An 18,911-nucleotide genomic window follows, 5' to 3' on the forward strand; every position below is an offset into this window, starting at 1 on the left:
TAATTGAAATACTTGAATTTTGCTTTTTTATTATCCCAGCAAATGTTACACTAGAGAAAATGATTGGGAAAATACAAATAGGTTTGTTAAAAACACAGGCTGATTATTTATATCTGTCACATCCAGAAGTATGCAAAACAATTTAGTTATACTGCAGAGCTCCAATCCTGTTTCTAACAAAGCATTATTTTATAAAACTGTAGTGTTGTCATTGATTCAATTTTAATACAAAATACTTATATACACAATACAATACAAAAGTAAACTGTAGTGCCTTCCACAAAGGGATATATTAAGGCATTTTACAAATATACCAATATGTTGACCCAAATTATTTTTTGCTTTAGATTAAAACGAACAGGCTAAATGTTTCACTTTAAATAGCAAAAGGGTTTTTGTTTATTAAAGAAAAATTTCTAAAGTACCTTGGGTAACAGCAGCAGCAATGTCTAAAATCCTCCCACTGTATTCTCTAATTTCTAACATATTAAGTCAGAATAAAAACATATCCACTCACAGTTTTGCACTTTGCAACAGCAGAGGGTAATAACTTTTTTAAAAAGTCAGTCTCAAAGTGACTTCTTAGTCAATACATTCTATAATTTCTACTACAAATAAGGTAGAAAAGATACAGCATTAGGTCCTGCCTTGAGATGCCACTGGACAATACATAAGTATCTACAATTACATAATTTTATAGGACACATTTTATAAATACTATTGATATGCATAAAGGGAGTAGGTGTAAGAAAGACAGCAAATGTTTTAACGAGTGGGGAAATTATTTTAAAAAGAAAACATGTAGAAACAGTGTTTTCACTCCATTTCAATTAAGAACATCTAGATTTTTTTTTTTTTTAATGTTGTTCTCATCCTTTTGTCAGGAAGCACCAGCGGAGTAACTGGATGTAGTAGGGAATAAGATAGCTAAAGTATTAAAACTGCAGATACCAAAGGCTTGTATCCTGCTTCAGATAAATACAAAAAGCTTATGCTGTCAGCAGAAATTTTAAAAGAACATAAAATTTGTAGCATCTGTTACGTTTGAGGAATAGGGGCGATTTGGTGGGGAGATTGCGGGTAGAGAGAAGACAGCACCATAGCTTTACCTACATTGTAAAATGTAACAAAGTTGGATTTCTACTGTATTGCACCATTAAGTCCAGAAGTGAAGCAACTAAATGAAAATTTAAATAAATTTGACTGAGAAAGCCCAAACAGCAAGAGGGATGTCTTACAGATCTGAGTACCAAGCTAAAAATTCTTGAACTATCAAAAGTTGTTTTGCATAGAATTTTATAGGACTAATTAAATGTTCCATGAAATGAAGATGGCCATCTCATTATAGTGCATTTTCTTACAATTCTGATAAGAAATTCTCCTGAAATATTTCTTTATCAAGCCTGTCATGAGCCAAACATTTCAATGTCTTCAAAATGGCATCTGAAATATCTGAGAGTTGTACCAGCAAGAAAGAGGGAGGCATTCCTAGGGTCCTCTGATCATGTGCTATAGATCTTTTCCATCACGGTCCTCTGATCATGTGCTACAGATCTTTTCCATCACGGTCCTCTGATCATGTGCTACAGATCTTTTCCATCACAAACTATCAGCATTTATAGAAGATGTGCTCGTCTGAGTCCTGACTGGCAAATTAAAAGCAAAATACTTACTTATAGGAAGAGGTCCTTAACCTAGAGCCTGGGACGGGTTTCAGCAGGTCCAGACTCCCCTGCAACTGCATGCAACATTTACACCTTACGTGTTGATACACGTTATTTTCTGGGACAAGTGTCCACAGCTTTTGTCAAATCCTCAAAAGAACCAGTGACTCAAAAGACCCACCAAATTACAGGGCAGGTTTGCACACTGAGCTCTGAGGGTCACCCATAGGAGAGTGGGAAATGTGAGCTAATAAATATTCTGTGTCCACCCCACAATTCAACAAGGACATTTTTCCTTTAATTTTACTACATAGGTGTTATATGTTTTCCGTTAGCTTTTATGTGAGAAAAGCTAAGAGTTTAAGATCACTAAAATTATGTCTCCTACCTACAAATACTAAATTTTAATGGAAACAATTCCATTAATGGAGCTTAAGAAAATAAAATACAAACTGTACTACTGCCAGAATACAGCTTGCTTTCTCTTTCTAAAAGATAAGATACACATGTTTTGGTATGAAATCACAAGTCTTAGAACCTATGCATTATATAAATAGGCACATTGAAAAACATAGTTTTATCCTTAAATAAGTTAGGACAATGTGAATTTTCTACTAAGACCACTTTAACTTTTGCTAATACTAATGACCAAATCAAACAAGATTTAATTAATTCAGTTTTAACCAATTAACCTGCCCTTAGATAAAATATTGCCAATTAGCCAAATCAACCTTTGCCAATAACAATCTGTATACACAGCACTGTTCAGAAAGAGGAAACCTATAACATTGACGATATTATCAAAACTGGTCCCTATATAGACAAAATGTTTCTACTCAATAGTCATAAAGAATCTTTAGTTTTGTATAAAACTGAAAACTATTTCTTTGCCTAGGATGATGGAATTTTCTTCTCAATTTCAAAGTAAAAACACAAAAGATCTTAGCTTTTAGTATTTGAAACTTTTGACTTATGGCAACTTTGTTCCCTTTTAAAACCGGAAGCAGTGTTAATACCAAGATGGAAAGAAAACTAGTAGTGCTTTGGCTTCTTTTAAAGCCAACAATTATGAAGAAATACATGTGAGATTAAATACTTCACAGAAGGAGAAAAGATAAACTCTGTTAGTTTTCCTTCTGATGAACATAGTAACATTGTTTCAACCCTGTCTCTTTTTTTCAGGATGTAAATTATACAGATTATCATTAGCCTAGGAACACATACCAACATGATGGCTTAATATCTCTAGCTTACTTTAAACCAGAAACAAGGTTATGGTGGGAAAAAAAGAGCTCTGTAATATTGGGTATGTTTCATATTTGGTTAAAGCAAGATAAAACTAAAACTGTCTTTCAAAAAAATTTCAAAAACTCTTATCTTTAAAATTATTTAGCATATATACAAATAGATACCAGGCTTTTCCTTTTAAACAAAGCACTATTTTTTATTTTAAGTACTTTAAGTACCAAGAACTGACTATACTATTCAGTTCATAATTTACTTTCCTTATAACAATTTTTCTCTAAATTAATGATTAAAGGCTGGAATAAATTAAAATTTTAAAAGAATTTCCCATAATTTAGGAAAATAAAATATTGTAAACAGAGCACCATACATAGAAAGCTCTGCTGTATTTGCATAATTTTACTCAAAACCTCAAAAATTCCTGCATTTCAGGTTTTTTTGCAAATGCTCATTACAATTAATTCCTAGTGTGCTAGACATACACTAGATCGCGATTTTTGATTTCTGAGCCTGTGTGTTGATCATCTTCATCTGACTGTTGCTCTGAGCCTTGTGAATTAATGTATTCATATTCAATAGGCTTTGGATAATTATACGGGTAGCCATTGTCATCAAAAAACCTCCGAAAGGTAAATTCGTAGAAGGCATGTTCAGGGTGTTTTCCATTTTTATACCATCCATTCAGAGTATCATTGACATTTTCCTCCTCATTATCATCACTCCATAACTTATCAGGGTCAACAGGGTCAAAATTTGATGTATCTGTTGGGTGTGTGATTTTAGGAATGTATGAAGCAGACTGCTGTCTCAGGTCACTGGAGAAATCAATTGTCTTAAAAAATGGATGAGCCTTTATTTCATCAGCACCGTTCTTCCCTAAACGATCTTCTGGTCCTCGGCAAAGTTTAATAATAAGATCTGAAGCTTCAGGACTCAGTTTGGCTTGTGGTGGAATGTGGAGAGATGTTTGCCAGTTGATGACCTTCAAAGAAGATTTTTAATAAGAAAGGAAGTAAATCAGTAAAACAAGTTGTATACCAACAGTCTTACTGGACTACTTATGTTTTGTAAATAAATTGCATGGTATCTCACTTCTATACCTTTAACAATGATCATTACTGGGGTAAAATTTTCCCTCTCTCTCCATGCAGCTTATACTTATATTACAAGAATCACTGTAAGTTCTTATCTTCCCTGGTAAGCTTTTCTACCTGTAGTAGAAAGGATTATTTCCACTACTTCTATTCCGCCTCCCTTGTACCATATATTTATTTCTATCATAATACTTCTAAGACCTTCTGGCACCTAGTTCTATGTATGTCTGACTATATATAAAATTTTTTTTTTTTTTTACTTTTTTTTTGACAGGCAGAGTGGACAGTGAGAGAGAGAGAGAGAGAGAAAGGTCTTCCTTTGCCATTGGTTCACCCTCCAATGGCTGACGCGGTAGCGCGCTGCGGCCGGCGCATCGCGCTGATCCGATGGCAGGAGCCAGGTGCTTCTCCTGGTCTCCCATGGGGTGCAGGGCCCAAGCACTTGGGCCATCCTCCACTGCACTCCCTGGCCACAGCAGAGAGCTGGCCTGGAAGAGGAGCAACCAGGACAGGATCGGTGCCCCGACTGGGACTAGAACCAGGTGTGCCAGCGCCGCAAGGCGGAGGATTAGCCTAGTGAGCCGCAGCGCCGGCCTGACTATATATAAAATTTGCTATGGCTAGGGACCATGGTATTAAATTATTTTTGTATTTCCCAGTGCTTGCCAAATTGCCTGGTATATAACTAAAACATTTGCAATAAATTTTTTTTCTAAGATTTATTTCAAAAGCCCAAGTTACAAAGAGATCTGGAGAGACAGAGAGAGAGATGTAGATCTTCCATATGTTGGTTCACTCCCAGATAGCCACCATGGCCAGACCTGGGCCAGCCTGAAGCCAGGGGCTTCATCCAGATCTCCCACATGGATCACAAGGGGTCCAATAATTTGGGCCATCTTCTGCTGCTTTTCCCAGGTCAGCAGTAGAAGGCTGGGTTGGAAGTAGAACAGCCAGGACACAAACTGGCACCCATATGGAATGTGAGCATCGCAGGTGGCAGATTTACCTGCTATGCCACAACACGGGCCCCTTGTTTGGGTTTTGAATAAAATGGAAAGAGGAAGGAAGAAAGGAATGCCAGGGTAAGCCAGACTACCTCGTCTTTCCCGCTGGACTCTTGGAAGCAGACAGAGTGCTGTAAGACTCTGAATGCAATATTAAATTTTGGGTAAACTTTGTTAATGGTAGAATACACTATATATAACTTAAAGAAGATTATCCTCAACTGGTCAGATGGTAGTCAATAATATTTGTTAAATAACTGAATAAATGAGTTCATTCCTCCTTACTCATATAGAAACCAATCAGCTACTGCAGACTGATGAAAAATACAAGGATGCGGTCGGTGCTGCAACTCATTAGGCTAATCCTCTGCCTGCGGCGCAGGCACCCCAGGTTCTAGTCCCAGTTGGGGTGCCGGATTCTGTCCCGGTTGCTCCTCTTCCAGTCCAGCTCTCTGCTGTGGCCCGGGAAGGCAGTGGTGGATGGCCCAAGACCTTGGGCCCTGCACCTGCATGGAAGACCAGGAGAAGCACCTGGCTCCTGGTTTCGGATCGGTGCAGCACGCCAGCCATAGTGGCCATTGGGCGGTGAACCAACGGAAGGAAGACCTTTCTCTCTCTCTCTCACTGTCTAACTCTGCCTGTCCAAAAAAAAAAAAAATACAGGGATGCATCAAAAAGCTAATGGAAAAACAATTAAAATGTAAGTTTACTTTGGTGCAAAAATTTTGAAATTCATGCTTTAGTCTTTTCATTATACACATTTCCCACAAGCTTTTTGAAGACCTTTTTTTTTTTTTTTTTAAATCCTGGCTGTTCTCTTTTCTTTTTTTTTAAATTTTATTTATTTATTTATTTATTTTTTTGACAGGCAGAGTGGACAGTGAGAGAGAGAGACAGAGAGAAAGGTCTTCCTTTGCCGTTGGTTCACCCTCCAATGGCCACCGCGGTTGGCGCGCTGCGGCCGGCGCACCACGATGTTCCAATGGCAGGAGCCAGGTGCTTCTCCTGGTCTCCCATGGGGTGCAGGGCCCAAGCACTTGGGCCATCCTCCACTGCACTCCCGGGCCACAGCAGAGAGCTGGCCTGGAAGAGGGGCAACCGGGACAGAATCCGGAGCCCCGACCGGGACTAGAACCCAGTGTGCCAGCGCCGCAAGGCGGAGGATTAGCCTGTTGAGCCACGGCGCCGGCCTTGAAGACCATTTGTATACCTTTTTTAGTATCTGATCATTTGAAAGCCTTACCCCAGGACAGAAAAAGGAGATGCCTTAACTAATAACAGAATTTTAAAAGTTCTTTTTAGAAAAAAAAATTATGATATAGTAATAATTATGTCTGGTTCCATCATTTGTTTCAGACAGAAGAAATCAAAATATACAATCAGTTGGACAGGGTTTTCATTTTTTAAATTATAAAGTATATTCAGGACTTAGCTTAAGGTTAAAAAAAGAGAGACTAGGCACACCAGATAAACATCTAGTTAAGTCAAAGATGGATCAACAGAACTTACATGAACCGAAGCACAGGGAGGAAGAAAAAAAGAATGCATAGGAAACAAGGCATGTACTGTCAGATGAATACCACCTGTTTAACCATTAGAGAGGAAGAAAAAGAAATCTTTGAAGAAACAATGACCAAGGAGTTCCTAAAACTGATGAAAGTCATGAACCTACAATTCAAAAGCTGAGTGAACCTCAAGATAAATACAAGGAAAACTAAACATAGGTATATCATGGTCAAATTGCTAGAAATCAAAGTTAAAACATAAAAATAAAACCTCCTAAAAGCAGCCAGAGAGGTTCCAGTTCTGAGTAAGTTGTCCTAGGTACACTTTATCCAATCTTGCCCCCTGAATGCAGCTAAAAAAGTGGAACAGAAAACATGAAGTAGCTACTTGAAGACCCTGAAAAGTAAACAGTACAGGCAGATCAGGGAGGATGAGAACCCTGAGTCCTACTGAACCTGGGGAAGAGTTTACCATTTCTCCCCTGTAGTATCTTCCAGACTCAAACCTGGATGGGACACAGCACAGACAAAGCTCCAGGGCAAGCTCCTCCAGAGTTCAGGTTAAGGGAGTGGGAAAGCTGTTTCCTGGCAGCAACTGATGAGCAATACAAGTCTGTAGACGCTTCAAACTCTCAGATGGGAGCTTTCTAATCCAACTGGAAATTAAATACAGCAGATGAGCCCAAAAAGCCATGCTGCTTGTCTGAAAATGGGAGTCCCAGGAAACCAGAAAGTATCTGGGACATCACACAGAAGGAGGAGATTGGGAAATCTACCCCATCAAATTTTTTATGAACTGCTGGGCTTACTCTCCAAAGTGTACCTGTATGGATCTGATCCTACAGAATCTCAAAGAATTTGAGAACTGAACTTGTAAGCACAGGATCACAACCCACAGAGAGAACTACTTAGCAATGCAAAGGCTATAGAAATGAAACAGTTGGGGGCCAAAGCTGTGGCATAGCGGGTTAAAGCCCTGGCCTGCAACGCTGACATTCCATTTGGGCACGGTTTGAGTCCTGGCTGCTCCACTTCTGATCCAGCTCTCTGCTAATGTGCCTGGGAAAGCAGAGGAGGGTGGCCCAAGTACTTGGGCCCCTGCACCCACGTGGGAGACCCAGAAGAAGTTCCTGGCTCTTGGCTTCAGATCTGCTCAGCTCCAGCCATTGCGGCCAATTGGGGAGTGAACCAGCTGATGAAAGACCTCTCTCTTTGTCTCTACCTCCCTCTGTAACTCTTTCAAATAAATAAAATAATTTTTTTTTTTTTTTAAAGAAATGAGGGGCCGCTGCTATGCCATAGCAGGTAAAGCTGTCACTTGCAGTGCTGGCATCCCATATGGGTGCTGGTTCGAGTCCCAGCTGTTCCACTTCTAATCCAGCTCTCTGGTGTGGCCTGGGGAAGCAGTGGAAGATGGCCCAAGTCCTTGGACCCCTGCACCCATGTGGGATATCTGGAAGAAGCTCCTGGCTCCTGGCTTTGGATTGGTGCAACTTTGACCGTTGCAGCCAATTGGAGGAGTGAACCAGCGGACAAAAGACCTCTCTATCCCTCTCTCTCCGCCTCTCCTTCTCTCTGTGTAACTCTGACTTTCAAATAAATACATAAATAAATCTTAAAAAAAAAAGAAGAAATGAAAGTTACTTCAATCCTAATGAATCTTTTTTACTATTTGTATTTACTGATAAACAATAATTGTTCATATTTATTGGGTACAATGTAGTATATTGATACATGCATATGTTTTAATGATCAAATTAGGATAATTAGCTTCTGTCACTTCATATACTCAAGATTTTTTTGTAGTGTGAACATTCAAGTCTTTCTTCTAGCTATTTAGAAAAATACAATGTTATTCTTAACTCTTATTACCCTACTGTGCGATAGAACATTAAAAGGATTATTCTTACAATAAGTTAAAAAAAGTACTTTTTAATTAAATAAAAGTAAACCTTTCTGAGGTTTAATTTATATATATAGATATGTTTTTGTAAACTTAATTAATTTTGAAGAACCCAAGAATGGTACGTCTTTTGCAAGTGCTTAGACGTAACTAGCTTATGAGACATAAAAAATATCTTCCACTTAATACAATAAAACGAAGTAAATCTTTGCAAACAAGTTTTACTATTAACTCTCATAATCCCAGTCTTTGATGATAGAGGTCCTGCACAGGAAGTTAGTACCCAGTGATTCCTGTTGTTAATTTAACAATTAACACTCTTAGGTATGACACTAGTGATCACCGGAGGCTCTTGACATGAGCTGCCTAGGTCTAATGAATCTTGTGGCCTGAATCCAACCAGGTTCAACGCCTGCCAAAACAAGGTCAATATTCTCCCAAAGTATCCAGGATACTATCCAAAATTATTTGGTACGCAAAGAACCAGGAAAATTTCAACTCACATAGGAAAAACCAATCAACAGGTATTAGCATTGAGATGACATATGTTAGAATTATTTGACAAAGTCATTTAAGCAGCCATTATAAAAATGCTCTAAATAAGGGAAACACTCTTGAAATGAAATAACAGATGGAAAGTCTTAGTAAAGACACAGAAGATACAAAGAAATACCAAGGGTATGTGTTTGGCCTAGCAGTTAAGACATCTGTATTCCATATCAAAGTGCTTGGGTTTGATTCCTGGCTCCAGCACTAACTGTACCTTCCTACCGATGTAGACCCTACAGTGCAGCAGGTGACAGCCCAAGTAATTGGGTTCCAGCCACCCATATAAGAAACTGGCACTGAATGTCTAGATTCTGCCCTGCCCCAGTCCCATCCACTGCAGGCACTTGGAGAATGAACCAATAAATGAGAGCTCTTTGTCTCTCTGCCCTGCAAATTAAATATGTGTGTGTGTGTGTGTGTGTGGTGTATGAGAAATACTAAATAGAATTTTGGAACTAAAAAAGAAAACTTAAAAAGTTCAATGGATGAGTTCAGTAGCAGAATGGAGATGCAGATGTCAGAATAGTCAGTGACACTGACGATGGATTGGTAGAAATTATGCAATCTGAACAGCAGAGAGAACAAGGATGAAATGTATGAGCAGAATCTCAGGAATCCACGTAATTATACCAGAAGTAGTCTAACCTTCCTGTCACTGGAATCCCAGCAGAAAACAGTGTGGTGAAAAAATATTTTAAGAGATGATAGCTGAACATTCTCCAAATGTTATCATACAAACCTACAATTTCAAGATGCTCAGTGAATACCAAATAGGAAAAAGCCTAAGAAATACATGCCCAGGCACATCATAATTATAATACTAAAAGTTAAAGAAAAAGTATTGAAAGCTGTCACAGAAAAATGATACATCAATAAGGGATTTGAACAACTACAGATGTCTCATCAAACAATGGGGGACAGAGGAAGTGGGCATTTTAAAGTGATGCAAGAACAGAAACTACGGTTTGTCTCCACGAAAACTCAAGTTGAGGTTTGGACTCTGATGTAATAGTGAATGTTGAGAGGTTACAAGTCTTTAAAAGGCTCATGAGGGATTGGCCCGCCCTCACAAAGAATCTCATGAGAGTGAGTAAGTGTGCCCTCTCCAGGACTGGATTAGTTCCTTCAATTGCAGGCTGTTAAAAAGTGAGGCTGTGGTGTTTTGTCTTTTCTGCACCACCCACTTCCCTCTCTGACTCCTACTGTGTTACTACTATGAAGCAACAGGAGCCCTTGCCAGAGGCAGCTACCCGAGCTTGGGCTTCCCAGGCGCTAGAACACTGAGTCAAAATAAACTTCTTTTCCTTATAAATCATCCAGTTTCGAGAATCCTGTTAGATCAACAAAAAATGGATGAAGACATACGTAACTAAGTGATAACAGACTACAGCAAAAAAGGATATTCTCAGATGAAGGAAAATTAAAGAGAATCTGTGTTAAAACCTGTTCTAAAATACTTCACGAGGCCAGCGCCGTGGCTCAACAGGCTAATCCGCCTAGCGGCGCTGGCACACCGGGTTCTAGTTCCGGTCGGGGCGCCGGATTCTATCCTGGTTGCCCCTCTTCCAGGCCAGCTCTCTGCTGTGGCCCAGGAGTACAGTGGAGGATGGCCCAAGTGCTTGGGCCCTGCACCCCATGGGAGACCAGGAGAAGCACCTGGCTCCTGCCTTCAGATCAGCGCGGTGTGCCGGGAGCAGTGCGGCAGCCGTTGGAGGGTGAACTAACGGTAAAGGAAGACCTTTCTCTTTCTCTCTCACTGTCCACTCTGCCTGTCAAAAATAAAAAAATAAAAAATAAAAATAAAATACTTCACGAAGTTATTTATTTATTTGACAGACAAAGGGAGGGAAAGAATGAGCAAGCAAGCATGTTCCCATCTGCTGGTTCACTCTCCAAATGCCTGTAATGGTTGGATCTAGGCCAGGCTGAAGCCAGCAGCTGGAAACGTAATCCAGGTTTCCCAACTGGGTGGTAAGAACCCAACTGCTTGAACCGTTTCCACTGCCTCCTAGGGCACGCATTAGCAGGATGCTGGATTAGAAGCAGAGGTGGGACTCAAACCCAGGCAAATCCAATATGGGATGTGGGTATTCCAAACAACGGCTTGACTTCTGTGCCACTATGCCTGCCCTAAGATGCAGGCATCTAACTAGTATCTTAACAACTAGGCAAAAAAAAAAAAGCTGGGGCTGGCACTATGGTGTAGAAGGTTAAGAATGTTTAAAAAAAAAAGATTCATTGGCTGGCGCCATGGCTCAACAGGCTAATCCTCCGCCTTGCGGCACCGACACACCGGGTTCTAGTCTCAGTCGGGGCGCCGGATTATGTCCCGATTGCCCCTCTTCCAGGCCAGCTCTCTGCTTGCTGTGGCCCAGGAGTGCAGTGGAGAATGGCCCAGGTGCTTGGGCCCTGCACCCCATGGGAGACCAGGAGAAGCACCTGGCTCCCGCCTTCGGATCAGCGCAGTGCGCCGGCTGCAGCGTGCCGGACGCGGCAGCCATTGGAGGGTGAACCAACGGCAAAGGAAGACCTTTCTCTCTTTCTCTCTCACTGTCCACTCTGCCTGTCAAAAAAAAAAAAAAAGTTTCATTTCTTTACTTGAGAGGCAGAATTAGAGAGAGAGAGAGAGAGAGAGAGAGAGAGACAGAAACAGAGGTCTTCCATCCCCTGGTTTAACCCACAAATGGTCTAAACAGCTGGAATTGGGCCAATCCAAAGCCAGGAGTCAGGAGCTTCCTCCAGGTCTCCCATGCAGATGCAGGGGCCCAAGCACATGGGCCATCCTCCACTGCCTTCTCAGGCCATCAGTAGGGAGCTGGATCAGAACTGGAGCAGCCGGGACTTGAACTGGTGCCCTGTGGGATGCCGGCACCACAGGCAGATGCCTAACTTACTACGCCTCAGCACCAGCCCCAATAAATAAATCTTTAAAAAATTATGTCAAAATCATGATCCACAAAAGAAAAATTATATATTGGACATCATCAAAATTAAGAATTTTCATTCTACCAAAGAATGAAAAGACAGTCGGTGGACTGGGATGACAGCATTGCAAACAGCTGCTTAACCCACTGTACCACAATGCCAACCCCTTAATCTCTGAATTTCTCTCTCAACCTCTATCTCTCTGCCTTTCAAATAAGCAATTTTTAAAATTTTTAAGATTTTATTTTTTATTTATTTGAAAATCAGAAATACAGAGAGAGGGGAGAGTGAGAGACAGAGATTGAGAGAGAGAGACCTTGCATCTGCTGGTTCACCCACCAAATGGCCACAAGAGCAAGCAGCCAGGAGCCAGGAGCCAGGAGCTTTTCTACATCTCCCACTTGGGTACTTGGGCCATTTTTCACTGCTTTCCCATGCATGTTAGCAGGGAACTGTATTGGAACAGCCAGGACTAAAATCGGTGTCCATATGGGATGCTGGTGCTGCAGGCAGCAGCTTAACCAACTACATCACAGTGCCAGCCCCCTAACATAATTTCTAAGAATTACTCTCCTAACTGTAAGTCACAAGGATTTTTCTATGTTTTCTTTTTTTTTTAAAGATTTATTTTATTTATTGGAAAGACAGCTACAGAGAGAGGTAGAGATAGAGAGGTCTTCCATCCGCTGGTTCACTCCCCAGATGGCTGCAACGGCCGGAGCTGTGCCGATCCGAAGCCAGGAGCCAGCAGCCTCCTCCAGGCTTCCCAAGTGGGTGCAGGGGTCCAAGGACTTGAGCCATCCTCCATTGCCCTCCCGGGCCACAGCAGAGAGCTGGATTGGAAGTGGAGCAGCCGGGACTAGAACCGGCGCACAAATGGGATGCCGGCGCTTCAGGCCAGGGTGTTAACCCGCTGTGCCATGGCACTGGCCCCCAGGATTTTCTACATTTTCTTCTAAATGAATTACAGTTTTAAGTGTTATTACTACATGTATGATCCATTTGAGGTGTTAGGTCAGTTGAAGTTCCTTTTTATTTTTTGTTTTTACAGCTGATCAATTATTCCACATCATTTATTGAAAACTATCTTTTCTGGAACTGGTGCTGTGGCACAGCAGGTTAACACCCTGGCCTGCAGTGCCAGCATCCAATATGGGTGCTGGTTCAATACTCGGCTGCTCCACTTCCGATCCAGCTCTCTGCTATGGCTTGGGAAAGAAAGAGAAGGCCCAAGTCCTTGAGCCCCTGTACCCACGTGGGAGACCTGGAAGAGGCTCCTGGCTCCTGGCTTCAGATCAGCTCAGCTCCCGACGTTATGGCCAACTGGGGAGTGAACCAACGGATGGAAGACCTCTCTCTCCCTCTCTCTCTCTGCCTCTCCTCTCTCTGTGTAACTTTGACTTTCAAATAAATAAATCTTTAAGAAAAAAAATACTGTATTTTCTCCATTTGCACTTCTGCCAAAGATCAAGTGGATATACTGGTGTTGGCCTATGTGGGAACTCCCTACTCAACTTTACTGATCTCTGTGTGTAAACTTTTGTCAGTAACACACTATCTGGATAATAGCATTTCTTCTTCTTCCTCTTTTTTTTTTTTTTTGACAGGCAGAGTTAGACAGTGAGTTCTTCTTCCTGTTCTCCCATGTGGGTGCAGGGGCCCAAGCACTTGAGCCATCCTCCACTGCTCTCCCGGGCCACAGCAGAGAGCTGGACTGGAAGAGGAGCAACTGGGACTAGAACCCTGTGCCCATGTGGGATGCTGGTGCCAGAGGCGGAGGATTAACCAAGTGAGCCATGGCGCCGGCCCCAAAAATAAATTCTTAAAGGACAAAATTGGGAGAATCAACCACCTGATTTTTCTTTAAGATTTTATTTCTTCATTTGAGAAGTAGAGTTAGAGAGGTAGAGACAGAGAAAAAGGTCTTCCATTCACTGGTTCACTCCCCATATAGCTGCAGTGGCTGGCACTGAGCCAATATGAAGCCAGGAGCCAACAGCTTCTTCCAGGTCTCCCATGTAGGTGTAAGGGCCCAAGCAATTGGGCCATCTTCTGCTGCTTTCCCAGGCCAGAGCAGAGAGCTGGACTGGAAGAGGAACAGCCAAGACACGAATCAGCACCCATATGGGATGCTGGCGCTGCAGGTGGAGGCTTAGCCTACCAAGCCACAGTTCTGGCCCCTCAACTACCTGATTTTAAAGCTTACTATGAAATACTATTATCCAAGCCAGCGCCACGGCTCACTAAGCTAATCCTCTGCCCCCGGCGCCAGCACTCTGGGTTCTAGTCCCGGTTGGGGTGCCGGATTCTGTCCCGGTTGCTCCTCTTCCAGTCCAGCTCTCTGCTGTGGCCAGGGAAGGCAGAGGAGGATGGCTCAAGTCCTTGGGCCCTGTACCTGCATGGGAGACCAGGAGGAAGCACCTGGCTCCTGGCTTTGGATTGGCGCAGCGCTGGCTGTGGCGGCCATTTGGGGGGTGAACCAATGGAAGGAAGACCGTTATCTGTCTGTCTCTCTCACTGTCTAACTCTGTCAAATAATAAAATACAATAAAAAAAAAAAAAAAAAAGAATTTCTTTTTGGAGGCTGGTGTTGACAGCATCCCTTCTAGGCGCCAGTTCATGTCCTGGATGCTCCACTTCTGATCCAGCTCCCTGTTAATGGCCTGGGAAAAGCAGCAGAGGATAGCCCAAGTGTTTGGGACCCTACTAGCCAAGTGGGAGACCTGGATGAAGCTCCTGTCTCCTGGCTTCAGCCTGATCCAGTTCTGGCCATTGTAGCCACTTGGGGAGTTGACAGAAGAAGTCTCTGTCTCGGCCGGCGCCGTGGCTTAACAGGCTAATCCTCCGCCTTGCGGCGCCAGCACACTGGGTTCTAGTCCCGGTTGGGGCGCCGGACTCTATCCCGGTTGCCCCTCTTCCAGGCCAGCTCTCTGCTATGGTCCGGGAAGGCAGTGGAGGATGGCCCAAGTGCTTGGGCCCTGCACCCGCATGGGAGACCAGGAGAAGCACCTGGCTCCTGGCTTCGGATCAGCGAGATGCGCCGGCCGCAGCGGCCATTGGAGGGTGAACCAACGGCAAAAAAGGAAGACCTTTCTCTCTGTCTCTCTCTCTCTCTCTCACTATCCACTCTGCCTGTCAAAATAAATAAATAAATAAATAAATAAATAAATAAATAAAAATATGCTTTTAAAAAAATTCATTTTTGCTATTCCAGGTCCTTTATTCATCCATATGAATATTAGAATTGGCTCATCTATATTTACAAACAAATTCTGCTGGGATTTAATTAAAAATGAATTAGATAGGTAATTTATAATTTGGGGAAAATTGATAGCTTTACTACAGTTTTGCAATAAATGAACACGTATGCATCTCCACTCATTAGCTCTTTGACTTCTTTTGGCAGCATCTGCAGCTTTTAGTATGCAGGTCTTGCTATTAAATCTATTAGATTTACATCTAAGAATTTATTTTGGAGGAGTTGTTGTGAATGGTATTACTTTTAAATTTCATTATCCAGTTGTTTATTGGTTGCATACAGAAATATAATTAATCTTTATGTTATTTTATATTGTAGAATCTTGATGAACTCATTTATTCTGTGAGTTTTTTGGTAGATTCCCTGAGAAACTATGTCATGCATAAACAGAAGTTTGTACTCCTTCCTTTCCAATCTGTATGCCTTTTACTTGCTTTTGTTGTTGTGCTGAATGGGCTAAGATTTCCAGAACATACAGCTACTGAGAATGGACATCTCTTGTCTTGTTCTCAGCCTTAGGGAGGATGCATTCAATTTCAAATACATACACATGCATATAGTCTTCAAAAAGTTCAGGGAAAATGAATATGTGAAAAACACTACATACGGATTTCAGAGTTTTCTTACACCAAAATAAACTTACCTTTTCATTCCCTTTTCCATGAACTCTTTGAAGTCCCTTAGTATATACATATGTACACAATATACTAACATGAAAATACATTTTGAGACAAATACTATAAAGAATTCTATAAAAAGTAGTTTTAAATGCACTGACTGGGTGGTTATGGATGTTATCTCAGGACCCTCTCACAGAATGACTGCAAATGATCAGGAGTTAACCAGGCTTCTGAACAGTGGTGGTGGTGGTGGGGTGTTGTGGAAGAAAGATGAGAGGGAACGAAGTAGGCCATTCCTATTTTGACTTTAACACACAGCAAAGGAACCACTAAAGGATTTTAAATGAGACAACGTGTAGTCAAAATGATGAGTAACTTCTCATTTAAGTGCCAAAGCAATTTTTAAGTAGAGATGGAGACATCTGTTGACAGTTTACAGCTAGAATGTACATGGAAGAAGAAAAAGTCAGGAGACAGTGATCAGAAGTAAACTGGAATAAATCTCCAAAGACACTAGAGAATTTTATGAGTAAAATGACTTCATTCTATAATTCCAGGTTAAGATGCTCTAAAGGAAATGTAGATTGAGATCCCTAATCCAAAATTCCAAAATCTGAAGTGCCCCAAATCTGAAACTTTTTGAGTGTTGAAATCACACAAGTAGAAAATTTCACAACTAATGTGATAGACTGTAATCAAAATGCAGGAACACCAAAAATAGTATATAAAATTACTTTTAGGCTATGTACATTAGGTATATATGAAATAGAAATTAATTTCTATTTAGTGTTGGATCCCACCTCCAAGATATCTCCTTATATACTATATGCAAATATTCCAAAATCCGAAAAAATTCAAAATCCAAAACCACTTCTAGTCCCAAGCATTCCAGACAAGGGACTATCAAGCTGTGTTAATAATAAAGGTCTATGGCATAGGGACTTTGTGGCAATTCTTTTGATACAGACTCTATACCTTACCTTCATTTGTGTTTCTAATGGTGTTTGTGCCAAGAAAGGAGGTTGTCCCACCAACATTTCAAAGAGAATAACACCAACACTCCACCAATCACATAACTGTGTATATCCTAAAACAAGATAACAAAGTTACATAGCTGTTCAGAAGCACTCCCCCCAAAATTGCTCAGAATTAATACAATCAAATTTAACATTAAATCACTACTTTATATTATGAAGTGTATACCTTTATAATAAAGACATATTCTAGTGTAAGTTTTAAGCTGCTTGCAGGCCTATGAGATTTTTATAGAAAGACTAAGTAGTTCACCTGTTCGTAGCAATACTTCAGGTGCAATATAATTGGGAGTCCCAACCAAAGAATGTGCTAGACATCGCTGGTGCTGGCGTGCAGCTCTCCGCTCCAGTGGCTTTAGTCTATCTCCACATCGACAGTTTGAGGGATCACCCCATTCATTACTGAAGTCCATGCTATCTTGCCGTGGATGGTCACCTGTAAATGTGTAAGTAAAATAAACGTGTAATTAAAAGCAACAAGGATAGGAGTAGCCTAAAGTTTGTACAATCTTTTGAAGTCACGGATTAGAGTTAACAACATTCTCCCTCGTGACAAATTAAGAAAACTAAGTCATAACACGTGCCTAATCACTGATGGTATTTATTACAAACAAGGGTCTGTCTTCTGAGATATTAATAGGAAAGGCTTCACACTAACAAAAATTAGCCCAATATTCAGTAATTTACTTAATGCTAAATGATAACAATATTAAGTTCTATATAGGTACAATTAGGAGTATGTTATTCTGATGGCTCCCTGCGAGTACTCTGGACAAACTTTCAACCAATTCAGTCAACGAATGAAAATAAGAAAGACAAGATTCTGCTCTCAGGCAGCTTACACTCTAGTGGGGAAGAAACACAGATATAAGAAGTACAATGATGCATCCTTCACAGAGAGTTAACACAGAATGATGACACATGTGACTGGACAGCTAGGAGAGATGACTGAGAAACTGACGTATTTGCTAAGATGTAAAAAACAGGTAGTACTCAAGCATTTGAAAATCAGGGCACACGGAAACAGTAACACAGAGGAGACCAGTACAGCTGATAAAGGGGAGAAGGATAGAAAGTGCAGTCAGCACACATGGATTTGGCAGGCAATAGAAACGGCTTGCCATTCACTCCAAGTATGCTGGAAACAGTTTCGAGAGAGACGATGGGAAAATCTGATTTATGCTTAACAAAAGAAAACTCTGGCTGCAGTATGGAGAATACATGATAGGGAGGACAAGGGTGAAAACAGTGACCAATTAAAAGGCTATTGTAAGCTGGCGCTGTGGCTTAACAGGCTAATCCTCCGCCTTGCGGCGCCAGCACACCGAGTTCTAGTCCCGGTTGCCCCTCTTCCAGGCCAGTTCTCTGCTATGGCCCGGGAAGGCAGTGGAGGATGGCCCAAGTGCTTGGGCCCTGCACCCGCATGGGAGACCAGGAGAAGCACCTGGCTCCTGGCTTCAGATCAGCGAGATGCGCCGGCCGCGGCGGCCATTGGAGGGTGAACCAATGGCAAAAAGGAAGACCTTTCTCTTTCTCTCTCTCTCTATCCACTCTGCCTGTCAAAAAAAAAAAAAAAAAAAAAAAAAAAAAGGCTATTGTAGGGGCTGGCGCTATGGCATAGTGAGTAAAGTCACCGCCTGCACCACATAAAGGCGCCGGTTTGAGTCCCGGCTGCTCCACTTCCGATCCTAGTCTCTGCTGTGGCCTGGGAAAGCAGTAGAAGATGGTCCAAGTGCTTGGGCCCCTGCACCTGCGTGGGAGACCCAAAAGAAGCTCCTGACTCCTGGCTTTGGATCGGCGCAGCTCTGGCTGTTGTGGCCATCTGGGGAGTGAACCAGTGGATGGAAGATCAACCTTCCTCTCCCTCTCTCTCTGCCTCTGCTTCTCTGTGACTCTGTCTTCAAATAAATCTTTTTTAAAAAAAGCTATTGTAGGGCTGATGATGTGGAGTAGTGAGTAAGGCCACCACCTGCAGCACCAACATCCCATATGGGCGCTGGTTCAAGTCCAGGCTGTCCCACTTCCAATCCAGCTCTCTGTTAATGTTCCCTAACTCCCTTTAACATAAATATACAAACTGTTAAAAAAAAAAAAAAGCTATTGTAAGTA

General features: G+C 41.7%; 1 protein-coding gene across 3 annotated transcripts in view; it reads right to left on the reverse strand.

Moving 5' to 3' along the window:
• Positions 1-18,911, reverse strand: part of LATS1 (large tumor suppressor kinase 1) — a 69,946-nt gene continuing 51,035 nt past the window's right edge. For all 3 annotated transcript variants that reach the window (XM_062186912.1, XM_062186913.1, XM_062186915.1), the window contains exons 6-8: positions 17,056-17,238; positions 16,749-16,855; positions 1-3,891 (exon numbers count right to left, since the gene is read on the reverse strand). In XM_062186912.1, coding sequence (XP_062042896.1) covers positions 3,382-3,891; positions 16,749-16,855; positions 17,056-17,238 — 800 coding nt within the window. In that variant the 3' untranslated portion in view covers positions 1-3,381. The remainder of the gene's footprint in view (positions 3,892-16,748; positions 16,856-17,055; positions 17,239-18,911) is intronic.

Source organism: Lepus europaeus, chromosome 3 (genome assembly GCF_033115175.1).
Source record: "Lepus europaeus isolate LE1 chromosome 3, mLepTim1.pri, whole genome shotgun sequence".
Classification (NCBI taxonomy): domain Eukaryota; kingdom Metazoa; phylum Chordata; class Mammalia; order Lagomorpha; family Leporidae; genus Lepus; species Lepus europaeus.